Source organism: Notechis scutatus, chromosome 2, assembly GCF_049901735.1.
Source record: "Notechis scutatus isolate UNSWTSFEM ecotype Mainland chromosome 2, rNotScu1.2, whole genome shotgun sequence".
In the NCBI taxonomy this organism is placed as follows: domain Eukaryota; kingdom Metazoa; phylum Chordata; class Lepidosauria; order Squamata; family Elapidae; genus Notechis; species Notechis scutatus.
Window position 1 is genome coordinate 59,135,979 of NC_142010.1, and position 13,176 is coordinate 59,149,154.

Consider the following 13,176-nt stretch of genomic DNA (forward strand, 5'->3'; position numbering starts at 1 on the left):
AGAAATTAAGACAACACTGTTGTATTTTGTCACTGATTAGTCACAAATCACATAATAGAAGTTTCTGATCATCTATGAAGAATCTTGGATGGCCAAAATTGTTGTTGTTAGTTGCGAAGTTATGGCTGATCCATTGTGACCCCAGGGACAACATTCCTCCAGGCCTTCCTGTCCTCTACCATCTGCCGGAGTCCATTTAAGCTCAAAATTCTTGTAGTGAAGCTTTTATTCGGCTTCAGGAATAGGAAGCATTATGATTTTGAGTTATAGATCTTCAAAGCACATCTTCACAATAAAGAAGGACTTAAAAGGATATCTAATCAGGGATTAAATACAGTAAATCATATCCCTATTAAAACTATTACAGAGTGCTCCAAACATTCTTGTGATTCCCCCCCCCTGTAATACATGGAAGATCCAGCAATTGCCCCAAATACCCATAAAGAACTTACATGAAAAGGTTAGTATGGATTATTTGTAGATGATATTATACCTGCTTCTGAATAATGTGTCTGAATGCCAAGATTGAAATGAGCAAGATTGCCCTTCAAAGGTTCAAATTGCTCTTTGAATTGCTCTAGAGAATAATTCAAATTGCTCTTTGAATTGCTCTAGAGAATAACTTATAATATTGAGCTATCTGAATAACTCTGAAAAATTAAATGATTATATATTGCACTTAAATGCAGCTAGCCTATTGATAATTATGCATCTGGTATCCACTACTGACATCTGCAGAACATATGATAATTCTGTTCATCCTACTCCTTAAATACCAAGAGCTCTAATCCTGTGCTCAAAATTAGCCACACCAGGATAATTACAGCAACTGGAGCTGGCTATATTTTGTGCTGGAGTATTGCCTAATAGCCTGGAACTAAGCCAACAGTGCATAGGATTTTGCTGGAGTCCTCTCCATCAGGCCAATGCTGAGGCTACTGAGATACAGAATTTGCTGTTTGCTGCATAGCATTCCATAGCCTGAAGGAGATCAATGTAAAACATACTTTCCAAATACCATAATTTATCTGTAAGAGAAAGGAACTGCTTGCAATCAAGACAGACCCAACCAGAACTATTCCATGGGATCATACTAGGATCACGTTTCAGTGAAAATAGTACCAAATATGTTCCTTATATTGATTCACCAGAGAGTGTAGGTATAATGGAAATCAGTCGAGAGAATTCTTTAGGTGGAACTTAATAGGAACTGTAACTGAACAAGAGTAAATTCTTAGGCAAAAAGAATTTCAAAAGAATTTGAAACTATAAATAATACTATTTAATTCCCTCTGTTCCATTAGGAAGAGTGTACTATCTTAAAGAAAGTAACTCTCTAGTGGCTAGCTCTAGCTACCATGAATATGTCAAGATCTTTTTCTTTCTTAATTGTTGACCTATTGTAGATAAATTTTTAGCATCTTTTTTCTAACTTTTAAATTTGCATTTTTGAATATAGGTACTATTTCTAAAGCTATGTAGCTGTCTTCTAGTCATCTGTATTCGTCAGAAATTTCCCCTTAGAAGTTTGCTTTGTTTTAAGGTAGAGGAAATTGAAAGGGATTTCTTTCATCTTTTTCTGCTTCTGATACTGAGCATGTAGAAGCTATGTTACAGTAGGAGAGAGCAAATTTGAAGCTTCAGAATTATAAGAAGCTCTCAACATTATTTTAGTATTCTTCAGTGCCTCTCTGAATATAAATTCTGAAAGTCTGTAGCATGGCTTATTACAATTTTGAGGCAGAAAACATAAAAAAAAACTTCTAGAGGTTACATGTCTTAAACATATTGTATTTAAAAAAACCAAAACACCCCCTGCAATGTTTATCCAAAGAAACTCAGAGAAAAAAAAACAAAAAGTTCTAACCTTATCTACACAAGTCATGAGAGCCTATGCATTTCTTGTTACTTCATAAATTCAGTTTAATTACTAAATTACAGCAGCCCTCACTCTCCCCACAAAAATATGCAGTAATCTTAACCATCTCTGCATAAGAAAAGTACTGCCTTTGGACATTTTTCAGGTGTCCAGAGATCATACACAAATAATAGTAAATCGGTTGAAATGCATATTATGAGATGACCATTGTTTTGTAATTTCATACATAAAAGTGAAAAACTAAACATCTAGAAAAAGTGCTTTTATATCAAGTTCAGCAATAACAAACACTGAAGTATTACTAAATAACAATATCTCCATCTGCTGGTACAGAAACCAACAAACACTGAGTTGGAAAATTGCCACGTGCTTAGTAATTCAACAATAGTTTTTTCCTTGTATTCTTTGATGGTGTAATTCTTCCAATGAGTTTTGGCTTCTGATAATTTTTTTATCAAATACAAAAATCTCCAGCTTTGTAAGTATAAAGCTGGGATCAACAACAGTAAGCCTAAGGGCACCAGTGTGCCCACAGAAGTTTCTCTTGGGCCCTCATGGTTCACTGCTCACCTGACATTTTGTTTTGGAACTGATCACACCAACTTAACAGCCATTTTTGAGTAGACAGACTCTTCTAGGGCAGCTGCCAGTGCTTATGACTTGCTGCCAAATTCCAGATTGGCACCTACTTCTATTTTACACATATGCTTCCTCTTCTTGAAGGTCTTTTCATTTTGGCTGCAAGTTTAGGGGACTCCTGCTATAAACACTGCCTAACTTTCTGTATTTTGCAACCAGCAAGAGTTTGTGGCATTATCCTTCTTCCTTTCTTTCTTCTGCCAGCAAGCTTTGGAAGAATACTTTTTTGAATGTATTACCAGTTCAACGTATTTCCAGTAATATGTGGCTTAAATAGCTTACTCTCTTTCTGGATATTCTATCAGTAGAGTCCTTAGAAATTCAAAACCTTAAAACTTTTGATAAATGTTCAGCTCATTTAACAAAGTATTAATTTAATTTGGATTTTCTTTCTTTCTCATAGTCAGTACAGTATTTGCTGTAGGATAATTGTTTCTGCATAATCTGGTCCATCTGTGATCTTCAGTTTTATTTTAGTGATACTGTCTCTGTTGGGGAATTTGATAAAATTGTTTTAATGCTGTTATCACCTCCTCTAACCAAGCAGTTTTCCATAAGGATGAGAACCTCACAAAGAAAAGGATTCTGCCCTTCTGTATCGTTTTCCCACATGAATGCAAAAGGTACTGGGCTCTTAAAAAGTGGTCCGCGCATTCCCGATATACCCGGAAAGGTAGCCCAGAAAAAATGTGACTGATGCTCATTGACCCTATACATTTTTTTTTTTTAGTTATAACTGGATCTGTTTTTTATGCTTTTCAGTGTTTTCAATGCTTTAGGGTAGCTTGCGGGCCTTCTATGATCAAAAATCAAAAGGATACATTAGTCTTTGATTCATATAGTTCTAGCATACAAATGCTGAAGCAGCAAAGATGGAGGAGGAACAGCTAAACTCACAGCAGAGCTACCAGAAATGACTTTGTGGTGACTGAGCGGAAGATACTGAAGTCCTGCAGCCAGGGCTTAGCTGAGTTACACTTTACTTGTAACAAATACATTGTCCAAACAGCTATCTAAATTCTTCATATAACAATTTTATAATGCAAAGTTATTGATGTTTTGGATATACTTAAAGTCATATATTCTAACTGCATTTTGGCTGCGTTACTAAAATTTATCTTAAAGTCTTTGCTCAATCTCATTAAAAATATGAATTAACTTGCTTTCAGTAGAGATGAGCATTTCCCAGAAGATGGTGCTACACTCTTAGTGGGGAGGAGTGTGTGTGGGTTGGGGGAGGTAAATTAAGCTGACCTGATATATTTTAGACCAACAAAAACACAATGAATAAAATGAAAGTCACAATGCTTTTTTGCTCTTATATTTTTATACTGTGAAATCACCTAATGAGTGTATGTGAGCATAAACATGTAAATATATATATATCTTGTATAAGAGATGGCAGCTCCGGTCACACACTGCTTGCACTGGCACTAAGCCGAAAGCACCAGCCTGAAGATGGCGAGTGGACCTCGCCAAACGTTAGATATTTGAATCTTACCGGGAGAGAACCGAATAACCAAAGATCATATATATATATATATATATATATATATATATATATATATATATATATATATATATATATATATATATATATATATATATATATATATATATATATAGACATAGACCAAAAACTATCAATTTGAGCATGATCTTAAAATTTGAAAATCCAGTCTTTGCAGTTCTCTATATATTTTAAACACATTATTCTGCACCCATTGATAGTTCCAAATGTTCTATAAAATATTTATAATTTAAAATCCCTTTTGGATCTTTTTTGTTTTATTGTTTTATTTATGAATGTACATGTGTTTGTGTCTGTATAACAGAGAGAATATATGCATATAAGTATTTGCATTATATTACACGTTCATTATATTACACTATTACACGTTCACATTATTCAGATTGCTAATTTTATCTTCTTGCTGCATATGTGTAGCTTGAGCAAGGCTTTTAGTATAGTGTGATTTAATATTTTCTTTTACCCAATTTTCTGGTCTGAATGTACTTTCTATAACTACTCTGATGCCAATCTTTTGTGATACATAATCGAAATGAGTATTTCAGCTTCTAGAAGCTTGAAAAACAACTCAGAAAGTTTTTACCTCCTCAATGGTGTCTCAGAATTTTCAGATTCATTGTTTTGCCTGTTAGGGAAGGTAATAATCTTGGTGTTGGTAACATTAATTGTTAATATCTCCACATCGTAATAATTGTGATAGCTATGGTATAGTAATAATGATCCCAATGCTTTTCTAAGACCCACTGATATCAAGAGCAAAATTATTGCATCATTAGTACTACACTAATATGATTTGAGGGATTGCTTCTCCCTGATTATATCTATCCATCTGTCTGACTTGGCCTTTTCTGTTGTGGTACCAGCTTTATGGAGCACCCCTCCCCCACAAAGTGAGATTGACTCCATCCCTGTTGATTTTCTGAAAGTCCTTCCAAATCTGGTTATGCTGTTAGGCCACAGGAACCCAGGGGACAGGTGAGGTACTTAGCTCTATTATTATTGACAACTGCTGCTCTTTCTTACATTTTAATTGTGATTTAAAAAAATATGTTAGTTTTTATATATTAATTGTTTTATATGGGCAGCCATGTATATTTGATGAATGAATGAATGAATGAGCCCACTACTCAAGTAAGGGAATTTATGTTACTTAAAACCTACTAAGCATTTTTCCCTAAGGAAAATAGTATCACCTACCAAGAAACTGAATTCATGTTCATGACCTAACATCTCCTCACTGCAGTAAGATAGACATGTTTATTACTTACGGGTAAGCAGTTCTGTCTTTTTGAACTTCAGAATAAATGACTAGTCAGCATAGTCAATTATGATCTTCTGGTCAGGTTTTGTGTCATGAATGAAAATCATCAACAGCTAGGAATGTTTAACTTTTTTGAAGACTGACTTGAAGATACAAATGTACAGAGTTATTATTGTATGCTCAATTACAATTTGATAATATTTTTGTCAATTAAAACTATTTTGGGCCTGAGGAAGACAAAAAGCATAGCCAGTAAATATTTATTTGAAATAAATAGAAAAATATATAGACGCAAACATACATACTGCTATAGTCACCTAAAATAGGATGTACGGAGCTGTTTATGTCACAAGGCCTTGAGAAGAAAATGAGCAGAAGCAAATAAAAGATGATTATAGGTTATATTGTCCCAGTTAACTAACAAACAACAGACACATACTGTATCCTGAAAGTTTACTTTTAAAGTTATTGCTTCACTTTCAACTGATCTCTATTTCGATATCCAAGGAATTATCCACATAATATCCCAGATCAAAATGCTCAGATTGTTCCTGATATTTCCTACTAAAATGTCTTTTTCTGTGCTTAGACATGAGTCAGCATTCCTTACCTGAGGTTGCTGAGTAGCAGTTGGTTTCTGAGGAGATGGTATGGGTGTTTTAGATAAAAGTTGGTTCATTCTGCTTACAACAAGCTCAGTTATAAGCTGTTTGTCTTCAGCCTGGTGCTCACCAATCAAAGGTGTTGCAGAACCCATAACCTAGAAGAGATAAAAACTAGTTAGCTAAAGAAAGGTAGTAACTTTTAATGCTGTGTTCCACTCCACTATGATTATCATTTATTTTGAACTGCATGGAAAAAATAGTTAAAAATAAAGGATTGCAAAACATTTTAGATTTTAAAAAATTCTCCTTAACAAGTCTTAGGCAACTAGGCTTATTAGAAAGGTTGAAAAGGAATGCTTTGTTTTATTTTTTTATGAGAAGAAACCTGAACTGGAATTTATTAAAAGTGGACAATTCTAGTTTGGAAAATATATTTGTTAGACTGGAGTACAGATATTGCAATGGCTTGATTGCTGCATGAAGATGTGCAGAAAGTTTGCAGACCCAATACTACAATTTCGTTGCACCCGCTTGCGAGTGTAATGACAAATAAATTCTTATGTCTCTTATGTCTCTCTCAATGTTCCAACAACAGATCATTTTTTAAATGCAAATAATATGCATTAGCTGTGCATCCAACATATATAACCAATGGCTATGCACTAATATAGCTCTATACATTGACCAATGGTTACCATTATGTGCTTGAGGAAATCTGGAGAAAGAAAGCCCATAATGCCAGACATGGTCAAATCAAAGTTTTACATTCCTGCAAAACACTTAGTAAAAACCAGCCTAGAAAATAGATATCTAAAACTTTAAATACAGTTTTTAGAAAACATTTGCTAAACATACCATGGTTTAATTCTAGGGGTGTGCCTGAACTATATTGGCACAGTAGCTTTACCTGCACAGTGAACTGTATTAAAAAGCATCAATTATTCATGCAGACTCCTTATTCATTCATTCCATAAAATTATTATTTGTCAATATCAAGTTTGTATTTTTAATAATGTAAGATATTTTCTTGCAACATTATTTCTACTTACTGTAGAACCAGTTTCATGCTGGATATATAGAAAAGGTGTCTTTTTTCCACTAATCAAGTATGAAATGGCTTTATTTGCTCAAAGATATTTGACAATGATCTGTTTTATTATATTTAATTGCCCTCTGAAATGACTCTAGTATTTCCAGGATGAATAATACCTTACAAACATTTTTTTTATTTAATAAACAAATGCTTGTGAAAGACATATACAATAGTCATCAATTGAGTGATTAATCATACTTGAATGATAGAACTAGAAAGTAGTGAACTATCAGGCTAACCAGCAGATCAGAAATCTACTATTTACTTTGTTGCCTCTACCACAAATGAAAAACAGATTGAAGATAAAACAGTTGCGTTCCCACAAAGCTGAATGACATGAACCACATTTCATTTTTTAAACACACACACACACACACACACACACACACCAAAACACATTAACAAAGAAAAAAGCCACATGTTTTGTTAATGGGCTACATTGGTTGATAAAAACCGTATTATGTAATATTGTAATGTAACTGTATTAGTGTAGTAAACTATACATATACTACATTGTTTTAAACAAAAAAGCAGTTTATTTATTTATTTATTTTTACTTTTTTTCCTCCTAATCAGAACTGACAAAAGCCAACAAAGCTCTTGAACAATATTTTTTAAGTTTAGAAACCTAAATAAATAATAACAATTATAATTCCTAACCATATGCTTGATAACTGTGAAAGAATTTTTCAAATCTAGAGAAGCAGGATTGAACTTTGTGGTAAAATCATAATTCTGATACTATCAATTTACTTGGGATAAATTTAGGCCAACAGATTTGTCTGTTACTCTCATCTAAAATCTTTTTTAACAAGTAGTAATAAATGGGTACTTTCCAAGTTTTACTAAGAAGCTTTTATTTTAAAAGCCAATTTCACAATATTACATATGATGAGTGTTTACCATTACCATTAAGAAAGCATTCAATATTGCCTTTTCAGAAAATTATACATTATAAAATAAATTGTTATAAAATTTATTGGATAACAATGTTTTCAGGTTTGCAATTTATATTTTACGCACTGAGGATATTATTTCATATGCATACTTTTACAATCTTTTTTCGAAAGGGCTTTTCCTTTTAGACCCCTTAAAAGAGAAAAAAAGATAATATTTTTTTTTTTGTAATTTCTATGCATTTTGTCAGGAAACCCAGATCTGTGGCTTGGGTAGTGATCTCCGCCTAGAAAGGACAAAGTTTACAGTTAGAAAAAGTACACTGCTCAAAAAAATAAAGGGAACACAAAAATAAGACATCCTAGATCTGAATGAATGAAATATTCTTATTAAATACTTTGTTCATTACATAGTTGAATGTGCTGACAACAAAATCACACAAAAAATATCAATGGAAATCAAATTTAGCAACCCATGGAGGTCTGGATTTGGAGTTACACTCAAAATTAAAGTGGAAAAAAACACAACAGGCTGATCCAACTTTGATGTAATGTCCTTCAAACAAGTGAAAATGAGGCTCAGTAGTGTGTGTGGCCTCCACGTGCCTGTATGACCTCCCTGGGCATGCTCCTGATGAGCTGGCAGATGGCCTCCTGAAGGATCTCCTCCCACACCTGGACTAAAGCATCCCCCAACTCCTGGACAGTCTGTGGTGCAACGTGGCATTGGTGGATGGAGCGAGACATGATGTCCCAGATGTGCTCAATTGGATTCAGGTCTGGGGAACGGGTGGGCCAGTCCATAGCATCAATGCCTTCATCTTGCAGGAACTGCTGACACACTCCAGCCACATGAGGTCTAGCATTGTCTTGCATTAGGAGGAACCCAGGGCCAACCGCACCAGCATATGGTCTCACAAGGGGTCTGAGGATCTCATCTCGGTACCTCATGGCAGTCAGGCTACCTCTGGTGAGCACATGGAGGGCTGTGCGGCCCCCTAAAGAAATGCCACCCCACACCATTACTGACCCACTGCCAAACCGGTCATGCTGGAGGATGTTGCAGGCAGCAGAATGTTCTCCACAGCATCTCCAGACCCTGTCACGTCTGTCACATGCTCAGTATGAACCTGCTTTCATCTCTGAAGAGCACAATGCCAGTGGCGAATTTGCCAATCTTCGTGTTCTCTGGCAAATGCCAAATGTCCTGCATGGTGTTGGGCTGTAAGCCCAACCCTCACCTGTGGACATCGGGCCCTCATACCACCCTCATGGAGTCTGTTTCTGGCCGTTTGAGCAGCCACATGCACATTTGTGGCCTGCTGGAGGTCATTTTGCAGGGCTCTGGCAGTGCCCCTCCTGTCCCTCCTTGCACAAAGGCAGAGGTAGCAGTCCTGATGCTAGGTTGTTGCCCTCCTATGGCCTCCTCCATGTCTCCTGATGTACTAGCCTGTCTCCTGGTAGTGCCTCCATGCTCTGGACACTACGCTGACAGACACAGCAAACCTTCTTGCCACAGCTCGCATTGATGTGCCATCCTGGATGAGCTGAACTACCTGAGCCACTTGTGTGGGTTGTAGACTCCGTCTCATGCTACCACTAGAGTGAAAGCACCGCCAGCATTCAAAAGTGACCAAACCATCAGCCAGAAAGCATAGGAACTGAGAAGTGGTCTGTGGTCACCACCTGCAGAACCACTCCTTTATTGGGGATGTCTTGCTAACTGCCTATGCTTTCCACCTGTTGTCTATTTCATTTGCACAACAGCATGTGAAATTGATTGTCAATCAATGTTGCTACCTAAGTGGACAGTTTGATTTCACAGAAGTGTGATTGACTTGGAGTTACATTGTGTTGTTTAAGTGTTCCCTTTATTTTTTTGAGCAGTGTATATTTTCATTTGCTCAAAGTCAAAAGTCTGGTCAAATTAAGTCGGATTTTGCCTTTGCTAAACAGGTGTCAGCATTTTAGGAAAGAACTATTAGGATTTAGTTTTATTGTTGCGGGATATAATAATACGTATTTGACAGTCTGCAAGAATTTCCTTCTACATTCATCCATCCATCCATCCATCCATCCATCCATCCATTCATCTATCCATTCATTCATCACATTTCTATGCTGTCCTTTTGATCTGACTTTTATGTCATGCAGAATTTAGAATTTTGGGTCTCTTTTCCATGCTCCTTGTTTTCCCAAAAGATTAAAATATTATTTATCTCTTTTATCTGCTAACAGCTTTTGAATACCTTTATCAACTTTATCTCTATTTTCCTCAGTAGATAGATTTATCAAGGTTACATTATCCTAGTTTATTGGTTAAACAATCCTCAACAATTAGTATTTTCTATGAATGAAACAATATTTAATCTATAAACCACTAGAGGCAGACATTTAACTGACCTGAGTAGCATATATCAATATTTAGCACAGGAAAGTATATTTTGTATCTTTAAAGGATATATAACTATATTTGCAATTTCCCATTTCATGTAATGTATATTTTGTTTGTTTGTTTGGAAAGATAACCCATAAATCTTGTACCCAAAGGACTCAGGGACAGTTTGCTTAAAAATATGGAAATATTTTGATATTTGGCCTAAGAGTGTATGTTCAGAACCAACTCACGGTATGATTGTGCTTTCCCATGATATGTAGCTTTATTGAATATATGTAGCTTTCTTGAACTATCTGAATTTTAGCATTCTAAACTACCTATTTTCCCAAAGAAAGAGGTGTATATGTGTGTGTGTGTGTGTGTGTGTGTGTGTGTGTGTGTGTGTTTGTGTGTATGTATGTATATGTATGTATGTTTGTATGTATGTATGTATGTATGTATGTATGTATGCATGTATCTAGAGAGAGAAAACGAGGTGGGGGAGAGAGAGGGAGATGTGACTTCTACCATTTCAATGTTTTAGAAATATTTTAAGATCAGGCTTTTTTCCAACTCTGGGTTTAGGGTGAACTATTTCCTGGATGTTATTTATGTGATTTTCTCCCAATTATCATTATTCTTTCTTTTTTAAAATGTTACATTATTTTTAAAAAATTGCAAGCTGCCCAGCGCCTTTTTGGAATCAGGAGACCTCAAAATCCAAGATATAAATACTTAATTAAAAAATAACAGCAATGACAGAGAAAAACAGACTTATTGTACCTCAAAAATATAATCCTTTCCATCCTTCCCATGGACTGCTTTGACAGCACATATATCCAAGCCACCAAACATCTCAGAACAGCTATCAATCCAGAGCTTGTATCTAAAATTTGAAGACAGGTTCCCATTAGCTTAAAAATGCAATTTTGTCTTAACAGCAATTCAGCTAAATTGCATTCAGAATATTTTCTTTGTATCCCATTCTTAAAAGTTCAACATAGAGCAGTATTTGGAATATGGTATATTTAAGTTGTCATATATTTATAATATACAAATGATCCAGTGAAGCAGCTACAACATATCTATTTTAGGCATCAAAATGCATTATCATAAAGTTCTGAGATTTCCCATTAGAATATTCAAGAGAGCTTAATATGAGTGAATTAGATCTGGGGAATATGTATATCATGCTATGTTTCTTATTATTATACATTTTTCATTTTTAAACTACATTTCTTTTAATATCATCAATACACGAGTGTTTTCTTAGCTTTGCGTATAAAAAATGTCTCTACAAAAGTAATTTATAGAAGCCCATGTATCAGGAACAATCTTCATGTATGCTTATGTAGTCAAAGAGACATCTGCTACCTTGTGTTGTTCGCAGTGCAAGTAATGCAAGCCTTGTGTTCCACAGGCCACGTGGGTGGCGCAGCCTTGTGTTCCCACGCAGTCTGAATTAATTGCTTTGGGAGGTGCTTTGGGGATGAGATTTCTCTGCGGACCACCAAAATTTTCTCGTGGACCACTAGTGGTGCCCGGCCCACTGGTTGGCGACCACTGTTCTAAAGCACAATTAGATGTGTGAACCAATCTCATATCTTCAGTAGTTACTCAAATGAAAAACTAGACTCATGGAGGAACTTAATATTTTACACTGTAGTCTAAAAAACAACAATCCAAGTGAGGAGATAATCAAATGGATTAACTTCAGCTAGTGAAAGAATTTTATCAAAGATTCCTTTTGTCAGCAGTAGAAATCAGTTTTCCATATGGTCTTGCATATACCTCCCAATCAGCTCCCAATCAGCTGGATTCTTGATAAAAGTGTGAATGGGCTGGACATGATATTTCAGATTTTTTAAGATAGTTTTTCATATAAGCCTAGGTTGAGAAGTTTGATGAGGTAGGCAGAATATCATGGCTCCAGGTTTTGTTACATTTTTCTATGATATGGAAAGTTTGCACTGGATGAGGACTAGATGGAGTGTACCCCAAATTAGACAAGATGTCCTGTTAAGACTTGGAATTGAAAGAACAGGGCGGTGGGGTGAATAATCACAAGATGTTTGGAGATAAAGAGATGTTTGGGACAGAACCTGTAGGAATGGAACCAGTAACTGAGCTCCCCATGTATCTCATCTGTGCAGATCTGTGTTCCCAACCATCAGTTTGCTGAAGTTTAATGGAAACTTCCAGCACAAATTAGAAAATTACATTTCCACCCATATGAGCCTGACGTTTGTGGCTGCTGATCCCACCTGGTACAGCTTTATGGTTCTCAATTCATCTGAATCTGTCTCCAGAGTAGAATTTATGAATCAGGGAAAGTGACACTATCCTGAGAGTTGTTTTCCTTTTGGATTTATGCCTGTACATAAGAGCTTGTTAGAGGACTATCTTCAAACAGCTTGACTCTTCTGGTCATAGAGTTATTGTTTGGCAAATAAACACAATCAAATATTTGGGAAATATGTTCTGAGATAACTAGGCATGTAATGAGCTGCTGTTTTTTTCATTCTCTTCTTTTTGGAGAATTTATTAGGTGAGATTTCTTTAACCTGGACTAGACATCTGCCTGAAAGGCTAACTGGGGGAGAATTTTTGGGCTCATAAATGCCCGAATGCTATTTTGGGTTAGAACTGTTACTCTTCCTTCACAGAATTAATTGAGTTTTTATGTTCACATGATACTCTGGCCCCATTAGGATAACAGTGTCATGCAAATCTAGGCATAATTTTATGCTTCAGTGGAAAAAAAAACCCAAGTGATTTTGTAGCATGCATGCTGAGAATTTTTTTTAAAATAAAAACGTTAAAAAATGAATAGCATCTATTCTAATGCCATGAAACTTCTCTTCTCCAGAAGAGGTGCTTTGGAACACGTGGCCC

General features: G+C 35.6%; 1 protein-coding gene across 2 annotated transcripts in view; it reads right to left on the reverse strand.

Annotated features, from left to right (window-relative positions):
- The window catches only part of SYN2 (synapsin II), a 134,386-nt gene that overhangs the window by 12,244 nt on the left and 108,966 nt on the right, over positions 1-13,176 (reverse strand). For both annotated transcript variants that reach the window (XR_015747526.1, XM_087954865.1), the window contains exons 9-10: positions 11,065-11,167; positions 5,921-6,070 (exon numbers count right to left, since the gene is read on the reverse strand). Coding sequence is in view for 1 of the 2 variants with exons in the window: in XM_087954865.1 (XP_087810991.1) it covers positions 5,921-6,070; positions 11,065-11,167 (253 nt within the window). In the remaining variant the exon portion in view is untranslated. The remainder of the gene's footprint in view (positions 1-5,920; positions 6,071-11,064; positions 11,168-13,176) is intronic.